This window comes from Oryctolagus cuniculus, chromosome 12 (genome assembly GCF_964237555.1).
Source record: "Oryctolagus cuniculus chromosome 12, mOryCun1.1, whole genome shotgun sequence".
Classification (NCBI taxonomy): Eukaryota; Metazoa; Chordata; class Mammalia; order Lagomorpha; family Leporidae; genus Oryctolagus; species Oryctolagus cuniculus.
The window spans coordinates 53,396,756-53,422,203 of record NC_091443.1 but is presented as its reverse complement, the minus strand read 5'-3'; the positions used below and the strand labels follow the sequence as shown (position 1 = coordinate 53,422,203).

Here is a 25,448-nt window from a genome sequence, read left to right as displayed (position 1 = left end):
CTGCAGGGGTCCAAGGACTTGGGCCATCTTTCACTGCTTCCCCAGACCATAGCAGAGAGCTGGATCGGAAGTGGAGCATCCAGAACTTGAACCAGCGCCCACATGGGATGCTGGCACTGCAGGTGGTAGCTCTAACCACTGTGTCACAGCGCCGGCCTTGCAATATTATAATCTTACTAATGGAAGAAAATCTCACAAATTCTAGAGAACTTAGGCTATTTAATTCTTTAGGAAAGCAAAGTCTTGGGGCGAAATCTAAACTTCACCATGTTTAAAAAAAATACGTGCTTCATTTCACCCCACCTTAATCTTGTTGGCAGAAATTATTAGGATTGATTTCCTTTTTTTATCTCTAACTGCATGACATTCAAGGATAACAAAGGCTAATTTGCCTTCATTCTACAGATTCATTGACATCAGGCTGGGCAAAGGTTCAGGAAAGATATAAAGAAGCAGCTTCACCCTTCACATAAAACAACTCAAGTCACTAATGCTTGGTTGGGGTACGTTCTAGGCAAAGAAGAAACCAAGACAATGACTATCCCTAGGCTCCCTGGAGGTTGTTTCAGAAGGCTGAGCAAAGCGCTGGTGTTATGGTGTGGCAGGTAAAGCTGCTGCCTGTGACACTGGCATCCCACATGGGTGTCGGTTAGAGCCTGGCTCCTCAACTTCCAATCTAGCTCCTTGCTAATGACCTGGGAGAGCAATGGAGGACAGCCCAAGGACTGGGGCCCTTGCCACCCACATGGGCAACCTGGATGAAATTCCTGGCTCCTGGCTTCAGACTAGCCCAACTCCAGCCATTGCGACCATTTTGGGGGAGTGAACCAGTGGGTCGAAGACCTCTCTCTGCCTCTACTTCTTTTTCTCTGTCTCTCCCTCTCCTTCTCTCTCTCTGTAACTCTGTTTTTCAAATAAATATTTTTTTGTCAAAGAAGGTGGCTGAGTAAAGATTTCAGCACCATATGTTCAGTGTTGGCAGGAACTATAGGTGGGAAGGGAATTTCAGTGTTAGCGAATGCCCACATCACACCCCAGCTGGCTCTTTAGTCATGAAATAAGGAGAAACACACAAATATTTGGTCGAAAACACCTTTAATGATGGAGGAAAAGACACTAATATCTCCCCCGTCTGCTCGTGACATTTCACTATGTTAGGAAGCTCTGGAGCCCACAACTTTGGAGGAGTGCCAACCTCAAGTCTGTCAACAGGCAAACCCTCGCTCTCCTCCTCAGGACTCCTGTCCCACATGATCCTATGTTAAGAGTAAACACTACATCTCGTTACAAGACAGAGAGGCAGGGAGGACATCTCCTGGAGCCTGTCTCCCAAAGGCTGGGACTCTGGAGAGCCAGACAGCGGCAAAGACAAAAGCCCCAGGCCATGGACAGGCAAAGTGAGGAGGGAAGGGTCTTGAGAGGAAGATGAGGAAAAGACAAGGGGCCAGGCAATAAAGGAGGGGTTTCTACGACTAGAAGCACAGTAGTGCTAGGAAATCCCCCATGATCCCGGGTGCACTGCTGCACACATGTCACTATTAGCCCAAAAAGAACACTCATGAGAACGTTCACATCCACCAGAATTCGAGATGCCCTGCCTCCCATCATGTCCCTTAATTACACAGGTTCCCAGCAAGCCCTGTCCCTCAGCAATTCCTCAGCTCTCCATCATTACTCTATCAGCCCCCGCCCCTCACCAGCAATGCTCACTGAAGATATGAACTGAGTATTTCCCAAAATATCCCAGGGGAGACCTCTTGGCAAGAAACATGCTTGTGTCTCAACTTTGAGAGGCCACGAGGCAGGAGAAGCTGGAGAGGTCTTGGCACACCAACCAGCAAACACCTTGGCCTTAATGTGTCTGTCAAGGGACTTGCTGGGATGAGTGTCCTGTGGCATTCATTTCTCTCTACCCCTTTAGGGTTGAGATACCAGTTACTGGAGAATCATTGCTGGCACCTTCTAGAACAGGGGGAGGGAGAAGGAAATGTACAGTTTGTTACGCCTCTGCTATGATGGGCTTCTCAGGCATGCCTTGGATACAGGAGGCTAAGATAGAACAAGGGGGGACTGTCCTCTCCTTGGCCTCTCTGGACCCCACTGTTGGGGGCAACTTCCCAGTCACAGTTCCTGGGCCAAACAGCACTGGTGGTGCCAGGGCTGCAGCAGTAGCAGAGGTGAAACAGGGACTCTTAGGGCTTGGTGGGCAGGCCACTTGACAGGAAAGCCAGGTACCTGTTCCAAAAGGATAGGGACCCACCCCTACCAGCTGGGCAGGAAGGGCCTTGGTTAAGAAGTCCTACTGGTCAACCTGGTCACCAGAAAGGCGTGGCACTGGGCCCACAAGAGACAGCTGCCAGCCCGTGAGCTGGGCTGCAATTCCAAACATGGGTGCTCAGCTGCACCTGCCAAAAGGAGAAGGAAAAAGAGAGGGGTGGGGAGAAGGGGGACCCCAGGGAGCTGGAGAGGGTTCCCCCTCGAGGATGTGAAAGCTGTAGAGAATCTATTTTTCTCAGGTACAACAAATGAAAAAAGGAAAACACTCCTCAGGGGGCCATCCCCCTTGAAAGCACAATTTCCAAGCTCAGGGACTAGGGAACAGCCACTAGGATGTATCACGGGAGAAAGCAAAGAAAAAGACAAAATAAGGGCTCACGAATCTTGGAGGTCCTTCTACGGAGCTCTCGGCTTCTGCTCCCTCAGTTTCCAAGGTCAGCAGCGGCAGAAAAAGCAGTGGGTTCACGGGATGGTGGGGTCATCTTTTCGGGGGAAGGGGGAGAGCCCCGGGGAAGCGATGGAAGGTGAACAGCCAGGCACCAACGACAGAGCAGCGATATTCTGAGGACCGTGGGGGGCAAAGGGCTGTACCTGGTGGTGCGTCAACAGCATGTGCTTCTTGAGGGTGGCCCGCTCAAGAAAGCCCTGCCTGCAGAAGACGCAAGTGAAGAGCGGCCCCTCCTTGGAGTGGGTCTTCTGGTGCTCCTCCAGGGCCGCTTGCGTGGGGAAGGCCTGGCCGCACACTGCACACGCCTTGCGGCTGCTGCTGTCTCCTGGCTCCTTTCTCACGACCTCCTGCAAGCCCAGCTCCTCCACCACACTGGTGCTGGGGCCCACCGCTTCGAGAGCGAGCGCGGCCGCCGGGCTGGAGCTGCCCTCTGCTATGCTGCCGCCCTCTTCCACGCCTCCTGCCACATCACCGCTCCCCTGCTCCATTGGCTGCGGCTGATCCAGGCTGTCAGGCAGCGGCGGTGGTGGCGGCGGCGCTGGCAGAGAAGACTGCTGAGCTGCGTTCTCACTACTGTCCATCTCCTTCCCGGCTGTGGCCGGCGCAGCCGCGGCCGCCGCCCCTACTTCCTCCTCTGCCCCGGATGCCTCTTCCGAGTCACCTCGCACTGATATTGCCTTCTCACCTCCACTCTCCGAGCCTCTCCCTGCCAGGGAGTCTTCATCAGTCACGTCTTCCTCTTCTTCCTCCTCCTCCTCCTCTTCCTCAGACAACTCTTCTTCGGGTGATGGCTGCTGGGACTGCTGCTGGGGGAAGCTCCCTGCCCCAGAAACTGCCGACTGCTCAGAGCCATTCTCTTGAGCAGCCCCGCCCCCTTCAGGGAGTGTAGCACCACCATTGGGGATCTGGCCCCCCAGGTGCATCCGAACGTGCTGCTGCAAGGTGACAGCGTTGGTGAACTTCTTCTGACAGATGGGGCAGGAGTTCTGGGCCCGGGCGGCTGGACTGGCCTTGTGGCCCACGAAATGCGCACGCAGATTGCCCCGGGTGGAGAAGGCTCTGCCACATACTTTGCATTTGAAGGGCCGCTCACCTCCGTGTTGGCCATAATGCAGGCGCAGGGCGCGGGGACAGCTCAGCACCCGGAGGCAGATGACACACTGGTTAGGTCCGGAAGAGACTGAGGATGAAGGGGCAGGCGCAGAGGTGGTGGGGGCTCCTGAGGCAGTGGAGGCCACTGCCACGGCTCCTTGTCTGTCGATCTTCTCTACCAGCTGCTGCAGCTTCGATGTCTCAGAGGGCGAGGCCCCCAAGGGCTCTAGCACATAGGGGAAAGGGAAGCTGCCAGTGGACTTGAAGTGGTTGGTAAGCAGCGCCCAGCTCGGGAGCGAAGTCACCAGCTTACTCAGCTGCATTCGGGTGGCTGTGCCACTCTCTGCCACCCCACTGATGGCCGAGCCCTCACTCCCCGGGGGGGTGTTCTCATCAACTTTACTTTTGGGCTCCACTGCTTTCATGAGCACGAACTTATTGAAGGCAGGGAGTCCAGGTGCGGCCGCTGTGCCCGCGCCGGTGGAGAGCAGTGTGAGGCTCTCGGTGGCACTGAGTGCTGTGGTGGAAGCCACCAGGGGCTTGCGTTCAACACCTCCACCAGGCGTGGCTGCCTCCTCCTCAGCCTTCTCTGGGGGCACAGACATTCCATAGGGCAGGCCGCTGCTGGTGATGACGTAGTCTAGGTGCTCGGGCACTGGGTGTGGGTTCATCTGCACGTGTGGATACTTCTCCCGATGCCGGTGGAAATGCACCTTGAGGTTGCCGCGGGTGGTAAAGCGGTTGCCACAGACATTGCACTTATAGGGCCGCTCCCCGGTGTGCGAACGGAGGTGGATCTGCAGGGCGCTATCGCTGCCAAAGACTTTGGCGCAGAAGCGGCATTTGTGCCTGCCACCAGGCTTCTCCAAGGGCCCCATCACTTCCCCGTAGCCCAGCTCACCACTGCCGTTCTTTGGCTTCAGGAGCCCAGGCGAGGCAGCAGCATCAAGGCCTCGGGCGGCCCCAAGACACTGAGCCGCCAGGAGTCCCGTGGTGCTTGGGAACGCCAGGTGAGGAGAGGCCATCAGCTGCTCTGCACTGCCAGGCAGGGCTGGGGAGGGGGCGGGCGCGGGTTTGTGGCTTCGCCCCACCCCTCCAGCAGAGAAGGGGTGCTGTGACCCCAGCGGATGGTAAAGGTGGAAGAAAGCCTGCTTGGGCGTTTCTGCCCCGGAGGAGGAGGAGGAGGAAGAGGAGGAGGAGGTGGAAGAAGAGGAAGGTGCCAGTGTCTTGCCAGTTTGGGCAGGCTTGATGGGGCTGAAGAGGGGTAGCAGGGGCTTGGCAGAGGAGGCAGTTCCGGTCGCGGGCAGCTCTGAGGGACTGGCGGGGGAGCCCACCGTCTGGCCTAAGGAGCCCAGCAGCAGCACCTGCCGGCAGATTTGCTCCGTCATCTGCATCTGATGGATCTGCCGCTGCTGCAGCACCCGCAGCTCCTCCAGGATCAGAGGGATGTTCAAGTGGCCAGTGCCCACTCCTGGGGGTGGAGGGGGCGGTGGAGGAGGTGGGGGTGCAGGGGTGGATTCTGGAGGTAAGGGGGTTGCTCCTAGCTTGGGACTAGCCAAGATGAGGCCCCCACCTCCCCCAGCCGCTGTACCTGAGGCAGCGACCAGGAAATGCCCAGAAGAGTCCTCTCCTCTCCTCTCTGTGCCCCAGGTGGGATCCGTGGGCCCAGAGGACACAGAATCCGGGGGGTTGCTGGGCTCGGTGTCCATGACTTGGGGGCTACTGTGGCTCTCAGGTCGGGGTTCCAAGGAGGCTGAAGAGTTGTTGGGGTTCTCCTGTCCCCCCATTATCACCATCACAGGAGGGTCGGTAGAGCAGGCGTTCTGGTGGGCGAGGAATTCAGCTGGGTCAGTGAACTGTGCGCAGCACTTGGCACAGACCTGGGGGTGGTCCTCCTCGCTAGCATCACCTGGGGAGAAGACAGAGAGCCTGGGTGGTGAGGTTGAGTGGAGCATTCAGAGGCGGCTCTGGTTAATAAGAGCCCGGGAACCACTAGCTGGGGGTGGGGAAATGAGCTCACCATCAGGCCTTGCAGAAGGCTCCAGCTCAGTCCTGACCCCCGCGACAGGACAGGAGACACTCCAGCCTGCGGCTGCGGGGCGTGCGCACGCTACTCCCCTCCACTCCCAAAGCCCCCCCCCCCCTTTCCTGGTCCCCTGGCCAGCGCAATGGGTTTGAGGAAGGGGCCTAAGCAGAGAACCATGCAGTTGATCGCGCCCGCGTCCCCTCCGCCCCCAGCCCGCCCCCAGCCCTGCCCCGGCCCCGGCCCCAGCCCGGCCCTACCGCACCTCCGAGCTCCGCCGGCTCCCCGCAGGGACCCCCGAGACAGGAGCTCCTCCCGGCTTCGTGCGCCATGGTTGTGGGGGACGTGCGGGGTCGGGAGGGGTGGGAGACAATAGGTATCGGGATTGGGGGAGGCGCCGCTGGCCGCCGGGGCTGCGACTGCCTCTGCACCCAGCGGCCCAGACTGCGGAGACGGAGATCGGCGGTGGCGGGGGCAGGGAGCAGCGGCGGAGGGGGAGGGGAGCGGGGAGGAGGGGAGGAGCTGGAGCGAGAAAGCTGGGAGAGGGGAGATGGAGGGAGGAGAGCTTGCCGGGAGGAGCGGCTGCCGAGGGAGGCGGGGGCTGCGGTAGGCGGGAGTGGGGAGCGCGGGACGGGTGGGGGCGGACGCCCAGCACTACGAGGGTTTCCGGAGGCTGCGTGACAGGTGCGGGGAGGCTCAGTGTGGACCCACCTTTCTCAGCCCTCTGCCAGCTCCCCCCATCTCCAGATGTCTTTGCCCACCCCACCCCCTAAGCTCAGGGGACACAGTGGGAAACGAAGCCCTGCGCAGCAGAGCAAGGCAATGGGCTTCTCTTATTTTTCTTTGGATAAAAGATCCGCTGAGCTTGGAAAACGTGGATTCCAGAGGGGGGGCGTGGCCTGATCTCTTCAGAGGCCTGAGGGCCACAGCGGGAGGAGGAGCCCAGGACACCCACTCCTCACCAGCGCGACCCCCGCCCCCCGCCCAAATAAAACAAAACAAAACAAAAAACCTCCCAACTTTTGTCAGGTCTTCCTCATCCTACTCCCTCTACGTCCCTCTGCACAAGAGAAGTTTCTCAGGGTAGGCAGCTGCAAGGTAGGATTTCCAAGGAACTCATTTCAGGAGTCGTCTCTGAGGAACACTAAGCTCCTTTACTGCCCGCCCCTCCTCCTGCAGAATAATAGAATGCAAGCCACTGCGCAGGTCGCCGGCCACAGCGCATTTGGGGTTGGCGCTTGTTGAAGAAGCCATCTCCTCCGTGGGTCCCTCTTCCCTTGCAGTCTGGCTCGCCTTCACTACTGGGGGCGGCGGGTCTGGGAGATGCCAGCCTCCCGAGGCTTGCGCGGGCCCACCGGCTGTAACTGGGGGGAGGGGAGCTCGCTCGAAACAATGGGGGAAACGCAGCAGAGGCAGCCTGGCCACCTCGGTGTCCTTAGCCCCTTTGAGCCCCAACCTAGCGCGAAGGGGCACCTCCTTCCCTTCAGAGAGGAAAAGAGGGCAATGATGCCTCCTGAGCCGGGTACTCTGCATTCCCTTTCCACCTTGAAGTGATTCTTAAAGGGTCTCTCGCTTCAGAAAATATTTTGCCTTCCATGCAGGAGGTGACCTTGGTTTTGTAGTTTACCCTCATTGTTCCAGTCCCAGTCCTGTCCTAGCCTGTCTGGTAAACTGAGGCATGGTATTACCATCAAGTGGCAATATGGCAGCTGCACTATTTTCTTCAGAGAAATATTTAGGGTACAAGAAAATTTAAAAATCTTTTTTAAGGGGAGAGCATTTGGTGCAGTTTGGTATGCCAGCATCCCATATGCGAGTGCCTGTGCCTGGTTGGGTCCTGGCTACTCTCCTTCCAATCCAGCTTCCTGCTAATGCAGGTCCTGGGACTCAGCAGGTGATGGCTCGAGTACTTGGGTCCCTACCACCTACATGGAAGACCCAGATGGAGTTCAAGGCTTCCAGCATCAACCTGTCCCACCCTGGCTGTTGTGGTCATTTGGGGAGTGAACCAGCAGATGGAAAATCTGTCTCTCTGACTTTCAAATAAAAAAAAGAAAGTAAATTAAAAAAAAAAAAACTTGACAAATAATATGGGACTTGTTAAAATTGGGGGAATCTTGAATATTATTAATTATATCTTATAGTCTCAGTAGTCAAACAATTGAAATAACCTGAAGCACATATATTTTCAAATTAGATCTGTTTTTTTCATGTTGCTTGTTAATCTTAATTTCCAAGGGAAGATGTGTGCTAATATCATGGGCTGGTGTTAAGGGTAAAAAGCCTTTTTGGGGGGTTGGTGCTGTGGTGTAGTAGGTTAAGCATCTGCCTGTGGTGCTGGCTCCACTTCCTATCCAGCTCCATGCTATGGCCTGGGAAAGCAGTAGTAGATGACCCAAGTCCTTGGGTCCCTGCACCCACGTGGGAGACCTGGAAGAAGCTCCTGGCTCCTGGCTTCACATCAGCCCAGCTCCAGCAGTTGTGGCCATTTTGGGAATGAACCAGTGGGTGGAAGACCTCTGTCTGTCTGTCTCTCTCTGTAACTCTGCCTCTCAAGTAAATAAATAAATCTTTTAAAAACTAAAAATAAAATAAAAAAGTTAAAAAAAAATAAATCTTTAAAAACATTTTAAAGAGTGGGGGAGCTGACAACCTAATTAAAATACAAGCGACATCGATTTTACTTTTTAATGTGTATTTTGCCTGCTTCAAACTGAAAACATTTTACTGACATGTTTTGCCACTTTAGATCCAGGTAAAGACCACAGAATCACAGCTCTGAAACTGAGGGTCTCTGTGCTTCTAGACCTGAGCCTTGCAAAGGAGGGGGGGGCGGAGTGTGAGTCTGTGCTGGCAAGTCGCAGGTTAGTGCAATGCGATTTGTCCTTGCGGATACTGAAATGGAAGGCTGGCGATGCTGAGTGACTCTTCCAGGTTCACACCCGTCATTCAGTGGTGCAAGCGTTCAGCATCTTGACTCCTGTCCAGTGTTTGGTGAAGCACAGCCACATGGTGTGGCTTCCCTACAGCCAGAGAAAGGGCCCTGTGTGGTTCCTGCCTGCCATTTGCTCCCTGGCCTCAGTAAAGGAGAGGGAATCAGATGGAGGCTCTCTCCAGAGCATTTGTTAATTAGCATTGAACATTTGATATCCAGTTGCTGTTTTGTCAAGTCTTCTGACAAGAAAAGAAATCCTTTCCTTTTCATCTTCTCCTGGGAAACACTGTCCCCTTTCTTGCTCTTTTAATGAAAAGTGCTTTCGGCTGCGTAATTCGATCTGCTCTCTTCTTTAAGGTAAGTTTAGTCCCTGGTGAAAGGTGAGGGATCAACAGCCACCTGTAAGAGGAACCCTCGGCTGCACAAGGCTTTGCACTGGCTGCCTCCTCTGAAAAGGAGGACGGGAATTCTCGCAGACAGGAATGAAGGCAGGGACTTAGAAATAAACGAGGCTGTAATGGTGTCTCCAGATAGCAGATAAAGGGAGGTCAGCTATCCTGGGTCACATGCAAAGTCTGGCGTGGACACAGGACTAAGACCTGGACACGCTCCTTGGAATTAACAAAGAACTGAAATGAGGAAGAAAAAATGAAACCAGGCAGCTTCCTCTCTACACCTGCTGCTGTAGGCTTGGGAGAGAATACTGGAGAAAACATAGGTGTACACAGAGGAGCACAGGTGCAAACAGTGGTGTATTTGAACAGTGGTCCTCACACCTCGCTGCTGATTAGGATTACCTTTTTAAAAAGCTCCCAGTGTCCAGGTGACACCCCAGACTAAATGAATTCAAAATCCTTGAGGATAGATCAGGAATTAGTATTTGGGTAAAGCTTCTCTGTGATTCCAATATACAGCTAAGGATGAGAACCAGATTATTAGAGGATTGTCCTACCCACCAAACTTGCTCCTCCGTCTTCCTTAAGCTAGAGCTGGCCAAAACCCAGACATGGGCAAAGGGAGCTGCTCAGTGCTAGTTCTTCCATCAGACTCCCTCTCAACCCCACCAAAACCACACCCAGCTCTCTTATGTCTTCTCCTGGTTGGAAAAAAAAACAACAAACCCACCTACTTCCATGCATAGAACCGGATATAGTTTACACCAGACTGTGATGTGAACGGCTGCTGCCTTTTCCAGAGCATGTGCACCTTGCGCATTTCTTGTTTTTCCCTTTCAATTGACAGTTGAGCCATATTTCTTTTCTAAAAAAGATTTACTTATTTATTTGAAAGAGTTACACAGAGAGAGGAGAGGCAGAGAGAGAGAAAGAGGGAGAGAGAGAGAGAGGCCTTCCATCCGCTGGTTCACTCCCCAGATGGCCGCAATGGCCAGAGCTATGCCGATCCCAAGCCAGGAGCCAGGAGCTTCTTCCGGGTCTCCCATGTGGGTGCAGGGGCCCAAGGTCTTGAGCCATTTTCTACTGCTTTCCCAGGCCATAGCAGAGAGCTGGATTGGAAGTGGAGCAGCTGGGACTCAAACCGGCATCCATATGGGATGCTGGCACTTCAGGTCAGAGCTTTAACCCACTGTGCCACAGTGCTGGCCCCTGAGCCATATTTCTAATTGTCCCATGAAAGCAAAACACACTAATGTAAGCACTGCCTCAACTTACTTACCATTAACATTAGCCCCACAGTAGCTACTAGCTTTCATAATTGTGAATTGATTCTGTAACTCTTGCTATAGATGACTTCTTAAGGAACCTGTCCCATCTTCCCTTCCTTACCCCTCTCTCCTAAATGCACATGCATGATCCTTTGCCATTGCACCTACTGATGCACACCTTATGGCCCATGTAATACAGTAGACGAACAGGCATAGTGATATGTAACCTGGCACTAAGAAAAATACACTTGGTTCCAGGATGGCAATACATTAGATCAAATATTAAAAAGGCTTTTAATGCTTTTAATCAAAGCAGCACTTCACATGGAATTCATAACACTTTGGGCCTGGAAGGGGCCTTAGAGGGCTGGCTACATCCTTAAGCACAGCAATTCTGGCCTGAGTTGAGGTCCCAGCTCCAGCACTTTTTAATCTTTGTTAACTTGGGAAAGTTTCTTAATCTCTCCAAGGCTTGGGTTTCTCTTCTTTAAAATGGGAATACAAAGGGGGCCAGTGCTGTGGCATAATAAGTTAAGCCTCCACCTGTGGCGCCTGCATCCCATATGGGTGCCAGTTCCTGTTCCTGTTGCTCTTCTGATTCAGCTCTCAGCCATGGCCTGGGAAAACAGAGGAAGGTGGCCCATGTGCTTAGGCCCTGCTCCCTTGTAGGAGACCCAGAGGCAGCTCCTGGCTCCTGGCTCCGGATCTGCCCAGCTCTGGCCATTGCAGCTATTTGGGGAGTGAACCAGTGGATGGATTTCTCTCTTGTCTCTCCCTCTCTCTGTCTGTAACTCTGCCTCTCAAATAAATAAATAAATCTTAAAAAAAAAAAAAAAAAGATGGGAATACAGAGGTGGGTATTTGCCCTGGGATCAAGGCATCTCACATCAGAATGCTTGGTCCAATCCAGTTTCCTGCAAATGTGCACCCTGGGAAGCAGCAAGTGATGACTGAACTACTTGGGTCCCTGACAACTATGTGGGAGATCTGGATTGACATTGAGGCTCCTGCCTTCTCCTTGACTATTGTGGGCATTAGTCGGGGGTAGGAGGAGAGTGAACCAATGAATGGATGATCTCTGTCAAATAAAATGAAAACAAATTATTTTTACAAATTAAGAATAACAAAGATATGAAATTCTGATATGTGCTATGTGTATGAATTTTGAAAACATTATGCTGGGGCTGGTGCTGTGGTACAGTGGGTTAAAGCCCTGGCCTGAGGTACCGGCATCCCATATTGGGGTCAGTTCTAGTACCGGCTGTTCCACTTCCAATCCAGCTCTCTGCTATGGCCCGGGAAAGCAGTAGAAGATGGCCCAAGTCCTTGGGCCCCTGCACCCCCATGGGAGGCCTGGAAGAAGCTCCCGTCTCCTGGCTTGGGGTCGGCGCAGCTCCGGCCGTTGTGGCCATTTGGGGAGTGAACAAGCAGACGAAAGACCTCTCTCTCTGTCTCTACCTCTCTTTGTAACTCTGTCTTTCAAATAAAAAAAAAATCTTTTTTTTTAAAGAAAATATTATGCTAACTGAAATAAACCAGAGACAAAAGGACAGCTATTGTATGATTTCCTCTATAGGAGGAACCTAGAATTGGTAAATCCATAGAGACAGAACATTAAATAAATGTCAATAGGAGTGGGGCAGGGGCAGAGTTTCTGTTTGGTAATAAAAAATTTCTGGAAGTAGATCACGATGAACGTTATGCAACGTTGTGAATGTACAGTCCTTAATGCCATGAATTGTACACTTTAAAATGGTTAGAATGAGAACCTTTGTTATGTGCATTTTGTCACAATTAAATGTGGGTAAGAGTAGGGACTTGGGAAAATAAATGAGAGTAGCTATAAAAGGGTCCTAACACAGGCCTTAAATCACCAATATTAGTGATGAATGTTCACATTTTTTGATTTAAGATTTGTTTTAAATTTTATTTATTTGAAAGGCAGAGAGACAGGCAGAAATCTCAGATCTACTAATTCACTCCCCCAAATGTCTGCAACAACTAGGGCTGGGCCAGACTGAAGCCAGGAACTAGGAGCTCAATCCAGGTCTCTCAAGAGAGTGTCAGGGACCAAAATAATTAAGCAATCACTTGCTGCCTCCCAGGTTGCACATTAGCAGAAACTGGACTCAGGAGCAGCGCTGGACTCAAGCCAAAAACTCTGATACAGGATGCAAGTGTCCCAAGAGGCTTTTTAACTGCTGTGCCCCAAAAACTGAAGGCCTAGGAAAAGGACTTGCCCAAGGTCACATAGTTTCAAGCTCAACCTGGACTGAATAGCAGGTTTCTACTTCCTTATCGAAAATTCAGTTGTACCAGGCCTGAGTTGCTAGGTATCTACTCAGAAATGTGTTCTTTCTGACCAGGGTGCTGCTACCTCGATCTATATGGTCCAAGAGCTTAAAAGCTTGAAAGATGAAGCTCTCTTGCCTCTAGATATAAAAAGTACTTAGGCCTCAAAGCTCTATTTTTTTTTAATATTTTATTTATTTTATTTGAGAGGCAGAGTTACAGACAGTGAGAGGGAGAGACAGAGAGAAAGGTCTTTTGCTGGTTCACTCCCCAAATGGCTGCACCTGCTGGAGCTGCACCAATCCTAAGCCAGGTGCTTCTTCTGGGTCTCCCATGTGGGTGCTGGGGCCCAAGGACTTGGGTCATCTTCTACTGCTTTCCCAGGCCACAGCAGAGAGCTGGATTGGAAGTGGGACAGCCGGGGCCATCACCAGCGCCCATATGGGATGCTGGCGCTACAGGTGGAGATTAACCTACTGCGCCACGGCGCTAGCCCCAAAGCTCTATTTTTTTTCTCTCTCTCTCTTTTTTTTTTTTTGGACAGACAGAGTGGACAGTGAGAGAGAGAGACAGAGAGAAAGGTCTTCCTTTGCCGTTGGTTCACTCTCCAATGGCCGCCGCGGCCAGCGCGCTGCGGCCGGCGCAATGCGCTGATCCGATGGCAGGAGCCAGGAGCCAGGTGCTTTTCCTGGTCTCCCATGGGGTGCAGGGCCCAAGCACCTGGGCCATCCTCCACTGCACTCCCGGGCCACAGCAGAGAGCTGGCCTGGAAGAGGGGCAACTGGGACAGAATCCGGCACCCTGACCGGGACTAGAACCCGGTGTGCCGGCGCCGCTAGGCGGAGGATTAGCCCAGTGAGCCGCGGCGCCGGCCTATTTTTTTTTTTTTTTTTAAGATTTACTTTTTATTTACTTAAAAGGCAGAGTTACAGAGAGAGAAAGGGAGAGATAGAGAGATAGAGAGATAGCGAGAGAGAGAGAGAGAGAGAGAGAGAAGGGAGGGAGGGGTCTTTCATTTCCAAATGGCCACAACAGCCAGGGCTGGGCCAGGCTGAAGCCAGGAGCCAGGAGCTTCATTTGGGTTTCCTATGTTAGGGCAGGGGCCCAAGCACCTGGTCCATGTTCAGCTGCTTTATTAGGCCATCAGCAAGGAGCTGGATCAGAAGTGGAGCAGCCAGGACATGAATCAGCACCACTATGGGATGCTTAGCATGGGCGGCAGCTTAACCTGCTTCATCACAACACCAGCCCCTCAAAGCTCTATTTTTGTCTTCTTTCCTCTTTTGCTGTTCTTGCTGTCTGCCAACTTCCATCTAAAGCACTTTCCTCTCTCCCTCTAGTTCTGTTTAGCTGTTGTCCTGGTTTCTCCTTCTCACTAAATATCTGGGTTTCTGATCGTTTTCTTTATTTCCCAGATGGACTAGTTTGCATTTTCCCCAGTCACATCCTTTATGTTCTCTAATCCAGATTTCTAGACTCGGTAGGGGAGAGAGACATTTTTTTTCTCTGCAGAGTTTTTAAGTAAATAGACTATTTCCTGCTCATCACTTATGTGCAATAACTATTCTGTTAAGTTTTGCTGTTCTGTCCAGGGAAGCTGAGCAAAAACAAGGCTGGAAAGCAGGTTTTTCAGATTTCTTGATGTCTCAGGTCACTGCTAAAATGAGCCTTTTGAAACATGCAACATGGGGCCAGCGCTGTGGCGTAGTGGGAAAAGCCAGTGCCTGCAGTGCCAGCATCTCACATGGGTGCAGGTTCGAGTCCTGGCTGCTCCACTTCCAACACATCTCTCTGCTATGACCTGGGAAAGCAGCAGAAGATGGCCCAAGTCCCTGGGACCCTGCATCCCTGTGGGAGACCTGGAAGAAGCTCCTGGCACCTGCCTTCAGATTGGTGCAGCTCCAGCCATTGCGGGCATCTGAGGAGTGAACCAGTGGATGGAAGACTCTCTCTCTCTCTCTCTGCCTCTGCCTCTCTGTAACTGTGCCTTTTAAACAAATAAATATTTTTTAAAAAGTGCAACAAAGGCTCAGAATTTGCTTGTCCTTTGGTAAGCATGGCTTAAAAGATAAACGACTCCTGAAAACATCAGCAGCACCCTAGACTAAAGAACAAATGCCTGTTGGTGCTCAGGATGATACTCATAATTTCAGATACTCCAAAGACACCATGTGTCCCCAAATAACAGCCCTCACTACCTAAATTTGGGGCATGCTCTGGGGTAGAAGGAAAAGTCAGAAGCTTAAAGATCATATAAATGAATAGAAACTGTATCTTTCACAACTAAATCCAGGGGTAGGCGTTGTGGCGCAGCAGGATAAGCCTCTGCTTAGGATGCTCCTATCCTACATCAAAATGGCTGTGATGAGTCCTGCCTTCCCACTTCCCGAAATGCACACCGTGGGAGGCAGCAGGTGATGGCTCAAATGCTTAGATTCCCTGCCACCCACCTGGGAGAGCCTGGATGGAGTTCCTGGCTCCTGACTTTGGCCTAACCCAGCCTTGGCTGTTGGGGGCTTTTGGGGAGTGAACCAACGGATGGAATAGCTCTCTGTCTCTGTCTCTGTCTCTCACTCTCCTCTCCTTTCCCCCCAATCTGTCACTCTTTCAAATAAATAAATGTCTTTAGATTCTCTTAAGGTAGCTGTTCTTTCTTTTTCAATTTTTTTTTATTTGAAAAGCAGAGAGAGAGAGAGAGAGATAAACACAGACAGAGAGCTTCCATCCAGTGGCTCTCTCCTCAAATGTCCTCAACATCCTGGCTGAAGCCAGAAGCTCAGGCCTCCAACTTAAGTGGCAGGCACACAATTACTTAGGCCATGACCACTGTGTCCCACGATCCGCGTTAGCAGGAAGCTGGAGTGAGGAGGCAGAGCGCACACTCCACCCTGGGACACCGCATCTTAACCACCAGGCTAACGCCCAGCCTTGGAGGCAGGTCTCTACTCTTTCCTGCTCCTTGAGTCTGTTTCTGCCTTTCAGAGCTCTAAACGCAAACTTTCAATTGAAATTTGTTGCTTCCGTCGGATTCAAGCCTTCATTATTATTCCTGTAGGGATGGTTTTGTTGCAGTAGCCCATGCCCCAAACGTCCACAGCCCCAAGGAGAGCTGCGCCTCCAAGGGCTCAGCACAGCTGCTGAAGACACCCTTTGACTCTCTCACCGGAAGATTTTCTTTTTTATCCCCAGCTGTGGTACGGGCAATGGGTGAGCAGATGGGAGAAGTAGGGAGGAGAGGAGGGTGCCTCTTTGGGGGTTGGGGGGCATTCAGCATAGTTTCACAATCAAACCAGCAGGGGGGCAGGACTGAGAGGCCTCGCTGAGGCTCTAGGGGAAGTCTCCTATAGAGCGCAGGGAGGAAACATCCGGCCTATAGCTGCATTAAAGAGGGTTAATGTGTCTCAGGAGGGAAGGAAGCCGCCACCGTAGAACCTCTAAATATGGGCACAGTGGGATCCCAGCAGAGCGGCCGCTGGGGAGGAGAAGTTCCATCCCAAACAGAAGATGTCTGCTAAGTTTGTTTCACTGCACCTGGCACACTGGTTTAACCTCAACACTTTTTTTTTTTAACAACAGGTGGAAAGGCAGGTTTAATCCATGATTAGTTTTAATCGCTACAGCTACAAATCTACTATCCTGGTGTGTTTCACGGCACATGTGTCATAAAGGAAAGCCAAAGCCTGTCCAAGAGCTTCCCGAGCTTTGGGCTCATTTCCGCACATACAGAAATTGCCACTGCACTTGTCTAAATTGACCCTAACACTATTCTCATGAATAAGGTGCTTATTCATGCTAGGTGCTTTGCTGCATGTGTTAAGCACTTTTTTTTTCATGCTAGGTATTTTTTTCCCAAAGGCTTTACCCGTATTAACTTGTTTCTCATCTCTATCTTACAGTTGAGGAAACTGAGGCAAAGTAAACCAACCCTGGCTGCAGCACCAACCAAGTGGTGGTGGTGCCAGGATTTGGGTGAAAGCCAATCCAGGAAGTCTGGTTTCAGAACCCTCCTGCTTAATTCTGTCCTACCTGGTTGGGTGTGTCGACTGTTTGCTAAATCAACAGTGGATCCCTGATCCAGGACTCCTAGACTTTCCCAGTGTGCACATGTTGTGGCCATACCCCTGACAAGTATGCCCAAAATGTGCTTGAATTACCTAAGAATTACCTGGACATTTTTGCAAGTGATAAAATATTACCAGACTCTATCTCAGATCAGCTCACAATCGAGCAAGCTTGATTTAGTACAGTGCACTGAGTACCACTAGCCCCAAGCATCAGGAACCCCATGCTTCTGTCTTGCCTGCCTCTCACTGGAATGTCATAAAAATGTTATAAAAACACATACAATTTCTCCCCCTTTACAAAAAAAAAAATCTGTTGCTTAAAAAGCGTACATTGTAATATCTGCACAAAATGATATGCATGTAAGCAGGTTAAGGTGAACTTTTTTGGCTTGGCTTCCTTTGCAATACAAATCTAAGCCCCTCCTGCAGCGCCTTGCCTCCAGGCCGTCCTCCAGGTGACACCGATCCGCACCCCAACCCAGCTTCCTTTGGACCAGAGAGCGCGACGAGAGCTCTCTCCCCCTGGGAGCTGGGAGCTGCTCCCAGCCCGGCCAACAATGAGAAACTTTCTTCTCCTCTCCCTCAGGGGAACCCTCACGTAGGCGCAGTCCATTCTCTCGCAACCCAACTCTCCAGAAAGAAAAGAGGGGAAAATCCCACCCCTCAGAGACGGTCTTCAGGTCCGAGGACGTTACTTAGCAACGGCACAAAGACCAGTGAGCAAAGGGGGACCTGGGAGAACACTCTTGGGTGGGGTGCCAGAGGCAGTTTGAAAACTCCATTTCACCCAGGGAAAAAACAAGCGAAACCCAAACAGAAGCAACCCCGAGAAAAGCTGAGCGGGGCTTCTCCGGGTGCAGGTCACCTCTGCTCACTCCCTGCGTCTCAGCTCCTCCAAGCCCCACAGAACACCTCCTCCCGCCGCTTTCACCCGCGGCCCCAGTGCCCTCCCCTTGCCCTGGCCTGACCCACAAGCTGGGCCCCCCCACCCCGCCCCAGGCACCCACCGTTCTCAGACGCGCAGTCCGAGATGAGCTGTTGGGGCTTCCGCTGCTTTCGCCGAGACATTCCCGGGTAGAGAGAGGTGGGAGAGGGAGGGGCGACGCTTACTTAGTCTTCACCGGGGTGACCTGCTCTGCTCTCCCCCTTGGGGCTGAAGCCAACTGATGCCTCTTCCCCAGTGCAGATCACTGGAGCAGAGATGTTCTGGCTTCCCAGGGACGGACAACTCTCTCTCTCCCTCTCTCTCTCTCTCCCTCTCTCTCTGAGTCTCTGTTCCTGACTCTCTCTTTCTCTCTCAATCTCTGCAAGTCTTTAAAGGGGAGACGCCCCCTTTTTTTCTTCAGCTTCTTCCCTACGCTTCTGCGGCTCCCATTGTAAAAGCAAAAATCCTAATCTTTCCGCACACTCTTCTTTTGTACTGCAGAGGGAAGGATTTAACCCTCTCCTCCCTGCTGGGGCTCCAGGCCTCTCTCTGTGCTGTCTGTCCACACACACACACACACACACACACACACTACCCCTGGCTTGTGTTTCTCACTCTTCCAAGATCTTCACAGTGCTTTCTGGTTCTTTCATAATTCTGTGACCGTCTGAGGACGTGGCTGCTACTGCAGAATGAACTGAAATAAGAACTTTCTGGTATACCCTGACTGTGAGGCCAAGAAGTCAGCTACTTCTAGTCAAAACCGGGAATGTGAAAGGTTGGCAGACAGACAGAGTAAAGGCAGACTGTCATTATCATAATAACCTAATATATGTAGAACTATAATTTATAGGCAGTTTTCATTCATGTGATGTATTTTGACTATTCCACCTCTGAAATTAGCATAACAGGTTGTCCCTTTTACAGATAAATCAAAAGGCACAGTGAGGTTAAGAAATCCGGTTGCTCCTCTTCCAGTCCAGATCTCTGCTGTGGCCCGGAAAGGCAGTGGAGGATGGCTCAAGTACTTGGGCCCTGCACCCGCATGGGAGACCAGGAGGAAGCACCTGGCTCCTGGCTTCGGATCAGTGCAGGGTGCCGGCTGTGGCGCCCATTTGGGGGGTGAACCAATGGAAGGAAGACCTTTCTCTCTCTTTCTCTCACTAACTCTGCCTGAAAAAAAAAAAAAAAAACCTATCTGAGGTTGCACAGCTGTGATACAACAGCAACAGGTACATCTGACAATAGTCTAAATAGTCTAACGTCTAACATTCTTCTCTCTCCATTGGTAAAGATATAGTTTGCCGACAGACTGTTATCATGAAAAAAGGTGGGGTGGGGTTGATCTTCAGGAATCTCATCTGAAATAGCAGCGGGATCAGTAGCTTCTTGTGCTGTATCTCTCTTATTCCCAGGGCTGGGACAGGGGTAGGTGAAACCTGTGGTACCACAGGTAAAGCCTACCAGAAGCCACTTCCAGCTCAGGGGTGGCGGACTCTGTGGTGAATTGGTGAGCCTTCTGTGCTCTGCTTACACAGAGGCTGAGAATGATTGTCGAGGATGCTGTGTGCTGGATTCCCTTGTGGACTGAAGTTGGACCTTTATGACTTCTCCATCCCTACAGTATGTGCTGAACCACCAGCCTAAACCCCAAGGGGCCTTTTATTGGTCTTTAACTTCTCGCTACACTGTTCTTGCTTGAATTTGAGTAATTCGGAGATACTGGGCATAGACTATTCCAGATATGCCCTGTCTTCTAGCAATAATGCCCAGGTCCCCTTCTTTTTTTTCTCCCTCACTTTTCAAAATCTATATAAAGGGACCAAATTTCTTGTATTTCACATATGCAGTTTCAAGCCCATAATGATACTCCTCTTCTTTTACTCTTCCTGCTGTGAGGAGAGAGCATCTGAAATGCCATCTGATGGCTGGAGAGGTAAAGGAAGCTCATTCACGGCCTGGGGTGCAAACTCGTCCCTTGCCCAAGTCCAGGCTAACCTGGCATTGCTAAGAGAGGTGGAGCAGCACCGGCAGGAGGTACAGGCAAGTGCTTGCATCCAAGTGTGCCCTCCATGCTTTGGCCTTCAAGGAGTCTCCATTATTTTTCCAAATCTGTGGTGTCAGGACCCTGGGTGGCTCCGTCACGTTGTTCTACCCTCAGGAGTCTTGTTGCTGACATCGTCTGATTCCCTCCATTAACTTCCTTGGGGTGGACAGTGCCACTCTTGCTAGTAGAAATGAGGACCTAGAGGCCAAGAAAGCTTTGAATTTCTCACTGGGACAAACGGGGGTCCTGTCACTCCCGCATCCCATTGTTCCCATCATTGGCTTCCTTTGTGAAAAAAAGACAGGGGAGAAGGAACACAGCTCTCCGCTGTCCTCGGGAGCCTGTGACCTCTCCAAGGGGCCGATCTGGGGTTCCACACTCATCTCTCCCCTGGGCCTGGGCTGTCTTCATCTTCTATTTTCTTCCTCCCTCCTCCGTGCTGGCCTTGTTGTGAAAGGAAGGGCTCTTTCCCGTCCTCTCCTTTCTTCCGCCCTCCCCCGTTTACCATTTTTTTTCTCTTTACCTCTCCCCTGTGGCCTCTTGACCTCCCCACAGAGTTACAAAAGTGAAATCCTTGAAGAGATGCTGCTGTGGGAATGTTAATGAGCCTTCACCACAAAGGGGCAAAGACTTTACTTCACTGAGTTGGAAAAAAGCCCCTTTGAAAAGGGGTTTCTGTGTGTGGTGAAGTGGAGAGGGGAGGGGAAGGAGAGGGAGGGAGGGGAAGAGAGCCAGAGGATGGAAGAAGGAGACAGAGGGAGAGACGGGCTTGATACCAGAAGAGAACGTACAACAACACGTTTCTTCTTTGTGTGAGATCAAATTTTTGGAAAATGTCACCAAAACAACGGGCTGACACTCCCAGGAATCTGAAGAGACACTCAAGGGCATTGGAGACAATAGAGGATAGGCAAGGGGACTCCCCACCCTAACCCCCAGTCCCTTCCCCAGGTGGGAGCCTGAGGGACTCTGGCTGGGGAATATTCTGGAGAGAGGGACTTGGTGCTGAAATGGGCTCTTTCTGCCGGCGTTTTTTAGCTCCTTCCTGGGATATTTTTGAATTTTGTCAACATTTCCTACTTTGGCCTTCCTATTGGCTGTGGGTCTGGTCCTTTCTGTCTCTTTGGGAGTAGTTTACAGTACTGCTGAGCCCATTTTCAAGTCGGCCCACTCGAGGGTAATGCGTTCCCTTCATTTGTGTGCACAGGATGTCTCTGGATCGGGTAAAACAGATGCTAAGGTGTTTTAGTGTCAAAATTAAGTCCTTAGCCTCTAGGGTGCGTTTCTGCTCTGTTTCTGATCCAGCTTCTTGCTGGTGTGCACCCTGGAAAGCAGCAGCTGATGGCCAAGTACTTGGGTCCCTGCTACCCATGTAGGAGACCCAGATGGAGTTCTGAGCTCCTGGCTTCAGCCTGGCCAAGTTTTGACTGTTGTGGGTATTTAGGGAGTAAACCAGCAGATGGAAGATCTCTCTGACATTCTCTGTCTCTGTCTTTCAAATAAAAAAAATTTTTAAAAATCAAGTCCTTAAAAAGTGGAGATATCCTGTTGCTTTTTAAATAAAGTCAGTTATTACATTTGGCTCTTGGGGAGTTTCTACGTGCTGTTCTGGGGTGTCATCACAAGCTGTCACTTCAAGAAGCCAGGATTTGTGAGGGGCCAAGAGGATGTGATTGGAATGAGATGGCAGGAAGAGAAACAAGGAGCCAATCAGGAAAGCTAATTCCTGGACTAGTGGTTCCTGAACTCTGTATTCACTGGAGGAATTTATGGGGGATTCACGCTCCTGGGCTCTACCCCAGATCTACTTAATCAGAATCTCTTGCAGGTGGTGGGAGGCACATAAAAATTTTTTAAACAAGCTCTTACATGATTCTTTTTTCTTTCTTTCTTTTTTTTTTTTTTTTTTTTTTTTTTTGACAGGCAGAGTGGACAGTGAGAGAGACAGAGAGAAAGGTCTTCCTTTTCTGTTGGTTCACCCCCCAATGGCTGATCTGAAGCCAGGAGCCAGGCACTTCCCCTGGTCTCCCATGTGGGTGCAGGGCCCAAGGACTTGGGCCATCCTCCACTGCACTCCCGGGCCACAGCAGAGAGCTGGACTGGAAGAGGAGCGACCGGGACAGAATCTACCGCCCCGACCAGGACTAGAACCCTGGGTGCCGGCGGCGCGGCAGGTGGAGGATTAGCCTAGAGAGCCGCAGCGCCGGCCTTAAATGATTCTTTTGCAGAGTCAGGTTTGAGCCTTGGATGGTGGTTTCTAACCATGGGCTCTAGATTGCTAGTGGAATGTAGTATTGTCACTGGGACTCTGTGGACACATAAATTGAGCCCTGCAGTTGACGAAATCAATCTCATGCTTCTCAAATTGGTTTACTACTGTTGACAAGATGTTTGCTGATGTTAAAATTGATACACTTGAGGCTGGTGCTGTGGCTCAGAGGGTTAAAGCCCCAGCCCGTAGTGCCTGCATCCCATATGAGCGCCAGTTCAAGTCTCTGCTGCTCCACTTCCAGTCCAGCTCTCTGCTATGGCCTGGGAAAGCAGTGGAAGATGGCCCAAGTCCTTGGGCCCCTGCACCCACATGGGAGACCTGTAGGAAGCTCCTGGCTCCTGGCTTCAGATCAGCCCAGCTCTGGCCGTTGTGGCCATTTGGGGAGTGAACCAGTGGATGGAAGACCTCTCTCTCTGTCTCTCCCTCTCTCTGTCTATAACTCTGCCTCTCAAGTAAATAAATAAATCTTTTTAAAAAAAGTATGCAATGTTTCTGTTGATAACAGTAACCTTTGAATATGATTTTATTTAAACCTTTAAATAAGTCTTCAAAGAAAGCATTTTATAATCCCCATTTTGTACACGTAGAATGTCCCAATTTGCAAGTGAGGAAACAGAAAGCAAAGTAGGTTTCTTGCTCCAGGTCTCCTCGCTGACAGTCGACAGGGCTGTAGTTTGCCCAGGCAATGCTGGATCGGGCAGCCTGTGCTTTTCACCGCACTGGGATGCTTTATTTCCATCCTGCTGATTCCTGCTTCATTTAAGGGCCTTGTTTTCTGGCTGCAGACCTAGAGGATGACTGAAACTTGCAAATGGCAATGAAAATGTGAAGACCCACAAGTCCATATCGACAGCACATTATGATTCTTATAATCACAGATACTGTCACGTGTGCTTTGTCTTGATAGCATTAAGGAAGGAAGGCAATCACTAGGGGACAGTGCCTTTGCAAAACTTCCGAAGTAAGAAAGCAGGGGCAAACAATCCCCGGTCTTCCTCAGCGATTTCCGCCCAGCCTCTTTCAGGTGGCAGTTGCCATGGTGTTTTAGGGGCAGAGGGAGGGAGTGAAGATCAAGGAGGCTCATTCAGACTGAATCTTGTCTGCTGTTGCTTTTCAGAGCTCATTCTGCAAAGGATGGTGGGAATTTAAACATTCAGAAGAGGAGGGCTAGCATTTACACGTTTTGCTTTCCTTCATCTCTCTTTCATGGCTCATGTTCAATACAGGGGAGATGGGAGTTTGCAAAGAGGACAAAGTCGGGGAACAGGAAAGGGAGGTTTTGGGGGAAGGGCAGAGCCCAGCAGCAGCCGGTGGGGGAGGCTCCAGTGGGGGTGGGGAGGAGTGTGTGTGTGTGTGTGTGTGTGAGAGAGAGAGAGAGAGAGAGCTAGAGACAGAGAGAAATCAGAGAGAGAGAGAGACAGAGAGAAATCATGAGGACACTTTGCTACAGTTCTGGGAACCATGATTGCCCATTAGAAAGCGATCAAAGGATTAGGATCGAGTAGAAACAGTAGAGCAAGGGGAGAGGACAATGAGAACAGCAAAACATGGAAAATAAACCCAGTAGTCGGGAGACAGTTCAGGGTGGGGAGGAGTTCAGGGGTTGGGGCAAGTCTTTGGAGGAGCTGGAATCTAGGCATGGGGGATTCAGTAAGACTTGTTGACAACTTACAAACAGAACTTTGGAGCTGGGAGAGACTTAGGGATCATCTGCAAATGTCTCATTTTTCAGATGAGGAAGCTAGGACAGAGAGGTCAAGTGATTCTTTAAAAGGCTCTCCAGAACCAAATCGATCCTAGTCAATCACTCTTTCCACTGTACCATGGAACTGAAGAGGAAGGTGGGCGTGAAGCAGTGGGAAACCACTTGTCCCTAAAATGTTCAAAGATCTTCAGGGAGGGAGCTGTAGCCCAGTGGGTTGAGCCTCTGCACACTGTATCATACCACCTATTGGAGTCTCTGCTACTCCACCCTCCATCCAATTCCCTGCTAATACATCCTGGGAGGCGCAGACGATAGCACAAGAACCTGGGCCCTGCCACCCATGTGGGAAACCCAGATGGGGTTCCAGGCTGCTGGCATGGCCTAGCCTGGCTGAGGTTGTTGTAGGCATTTGGGGAGTGAACCAGTGGACTGAAGATTGATCTCTCTCTCTCTCTCTCTCTCTCTCTCCCTTTCAAGTAGATTAAAACCTAAAAATAAATAAACACTACAAAGTCTTGATTTCTCGGTCCTCTCCAGAATGTAGGAACTATTTTCCTGCAGCGAATGTTGCGATTTTAGGAACTAATTCCACTCTGATAACTTTATACGTTAAACTGTTTCAGTCAGATAATAATCTTCCCCATTTTAGAGACTATTCCCAGGAAAAAGGCCCCTCAGCAACTAACTTATATACCGAGAGAATTCTTGATGATGTCTAATTAATTCTTAATTGTATTTTAAGTGCAAATCCTACTACTATACCATGGGTAGAGTTTACTCATTCACATCCATGTATTCAACAAAAAAAAGTTTGGTTTTTTTTTTTTTTTTTTTTTTGACAGGCAGAGTGGACAGTGAGAGAGAGAGACAGAGAGAAAGGTCTTCCTTTTTTTGCCGTTGGTTCACCCTCCAATGGCCGCCGCGGCCGGCATGCTGTGGCCGGCGCACCACGCTGATCTGATGGCAGGAGCCAGTACGTATCCTGGTCTCCCATGGGGTGCAGAGCCCAAGTACTTGGGCCATCCTCCACTGCACTCCAGGCCAGAGCAGAGAGCTGGCCTGGAAGAGGGGCAACTGGGACAGGATCCGGCGCCCTGACTGGGACTAGAACCCGGTGTGCCAGCGCCGCAAGGCGGAGGATTAGCCTAGTGAGCCGCGGCGCCGGCTCAACAAAAAAAATTTTAACACCTCCTATAAGCTAAGTACCTAGTACAGGACAGGAAATAAAACAGTCTGTCTTGTTGACTATTATGCATCTATTTGGAACTGTTTGGACTTCAGTTTTTGGTGGTATCTCTGTTATTTTTATTGGCAGAATCTTATAAAATAAGCATTTTTAAAAGAGTTATTTATTTATTTAAAAGCCAGAGAAACAGAGAGTTAGAAAGAGAGAGAGAGACAGAGATTTTCCATCCACTAGTCCATTCCCCAGATGACTGCAACAAGTCTGGGCCAGGCCCAAAATAGAGTCTAGGAACTCCATTTGGATCTCCTACATGGGTGTCAGGGACCAAAGCCCTTGGGCCATCCACTGCCTTCCCAGGGGCATTATCAGGAAATTGGGTGAGGGCCTGGAACTGGTACCAGCACTCTCATATGGGATTCTGGTGTCACAGGTGGCGGTTTTGCCTGCCTAGCCACAACAATGGCCACTTGTAAACATTTTTTAATACCTCTTTATAGGAAACTGAGCCTAGGTTAGTTT

The 25,448-nt window shown here is 50.9% G+C and overlaps 1 protein-coding gene across 3 annotated transcripts; it reads right to left on the bottom strand.

The window, feature by feature from the left end:
* Positions 1 to 1,078: 1,078 nt before the first annotated feature.
* Positions 1,079 to 18,145, bottom strand: SALL2 (spalt like transcription factor 2). 3 transcript variants are annotated; one of them, XM_008269336.4, is made up of 2 exons: positions 17,802 to 18,145; positions 1,079 to 5,726 (listed from the first exon to the last, which is right to left on the bottom strand). In XM_008269336.4, the coding sequence occupies exons 1-2, from the start codon at positions 17,860 to 17,862 to the stop codon at positions 2,740 to 2,742; spliced, it is 3,048 nt and encodes a 1,015-aa protein (XP_008267558.1). In that variant the 5' UTR covers positions 17,863 to 18,145; the 3' UTR covers positions 1,079 to 2,739. The 3 variants fall into 3 exon arrangements, with proteins under 3 accessions (XP_008267558.1, XP_069909444.1, XP_051678585.1); XM_070053343.1 differs by lacking the exon at positions 17,802 to 18,145 and adding an exon at positions 6,552 to 6,793; XM_051822625.2 differs by lacking the exon at positions 17,802 to 18,145 and adding an exon at positions 6,106 to 6,477.
* Positions 18,146 to 25,448: the final 7,303 nt, after the last annotated feature.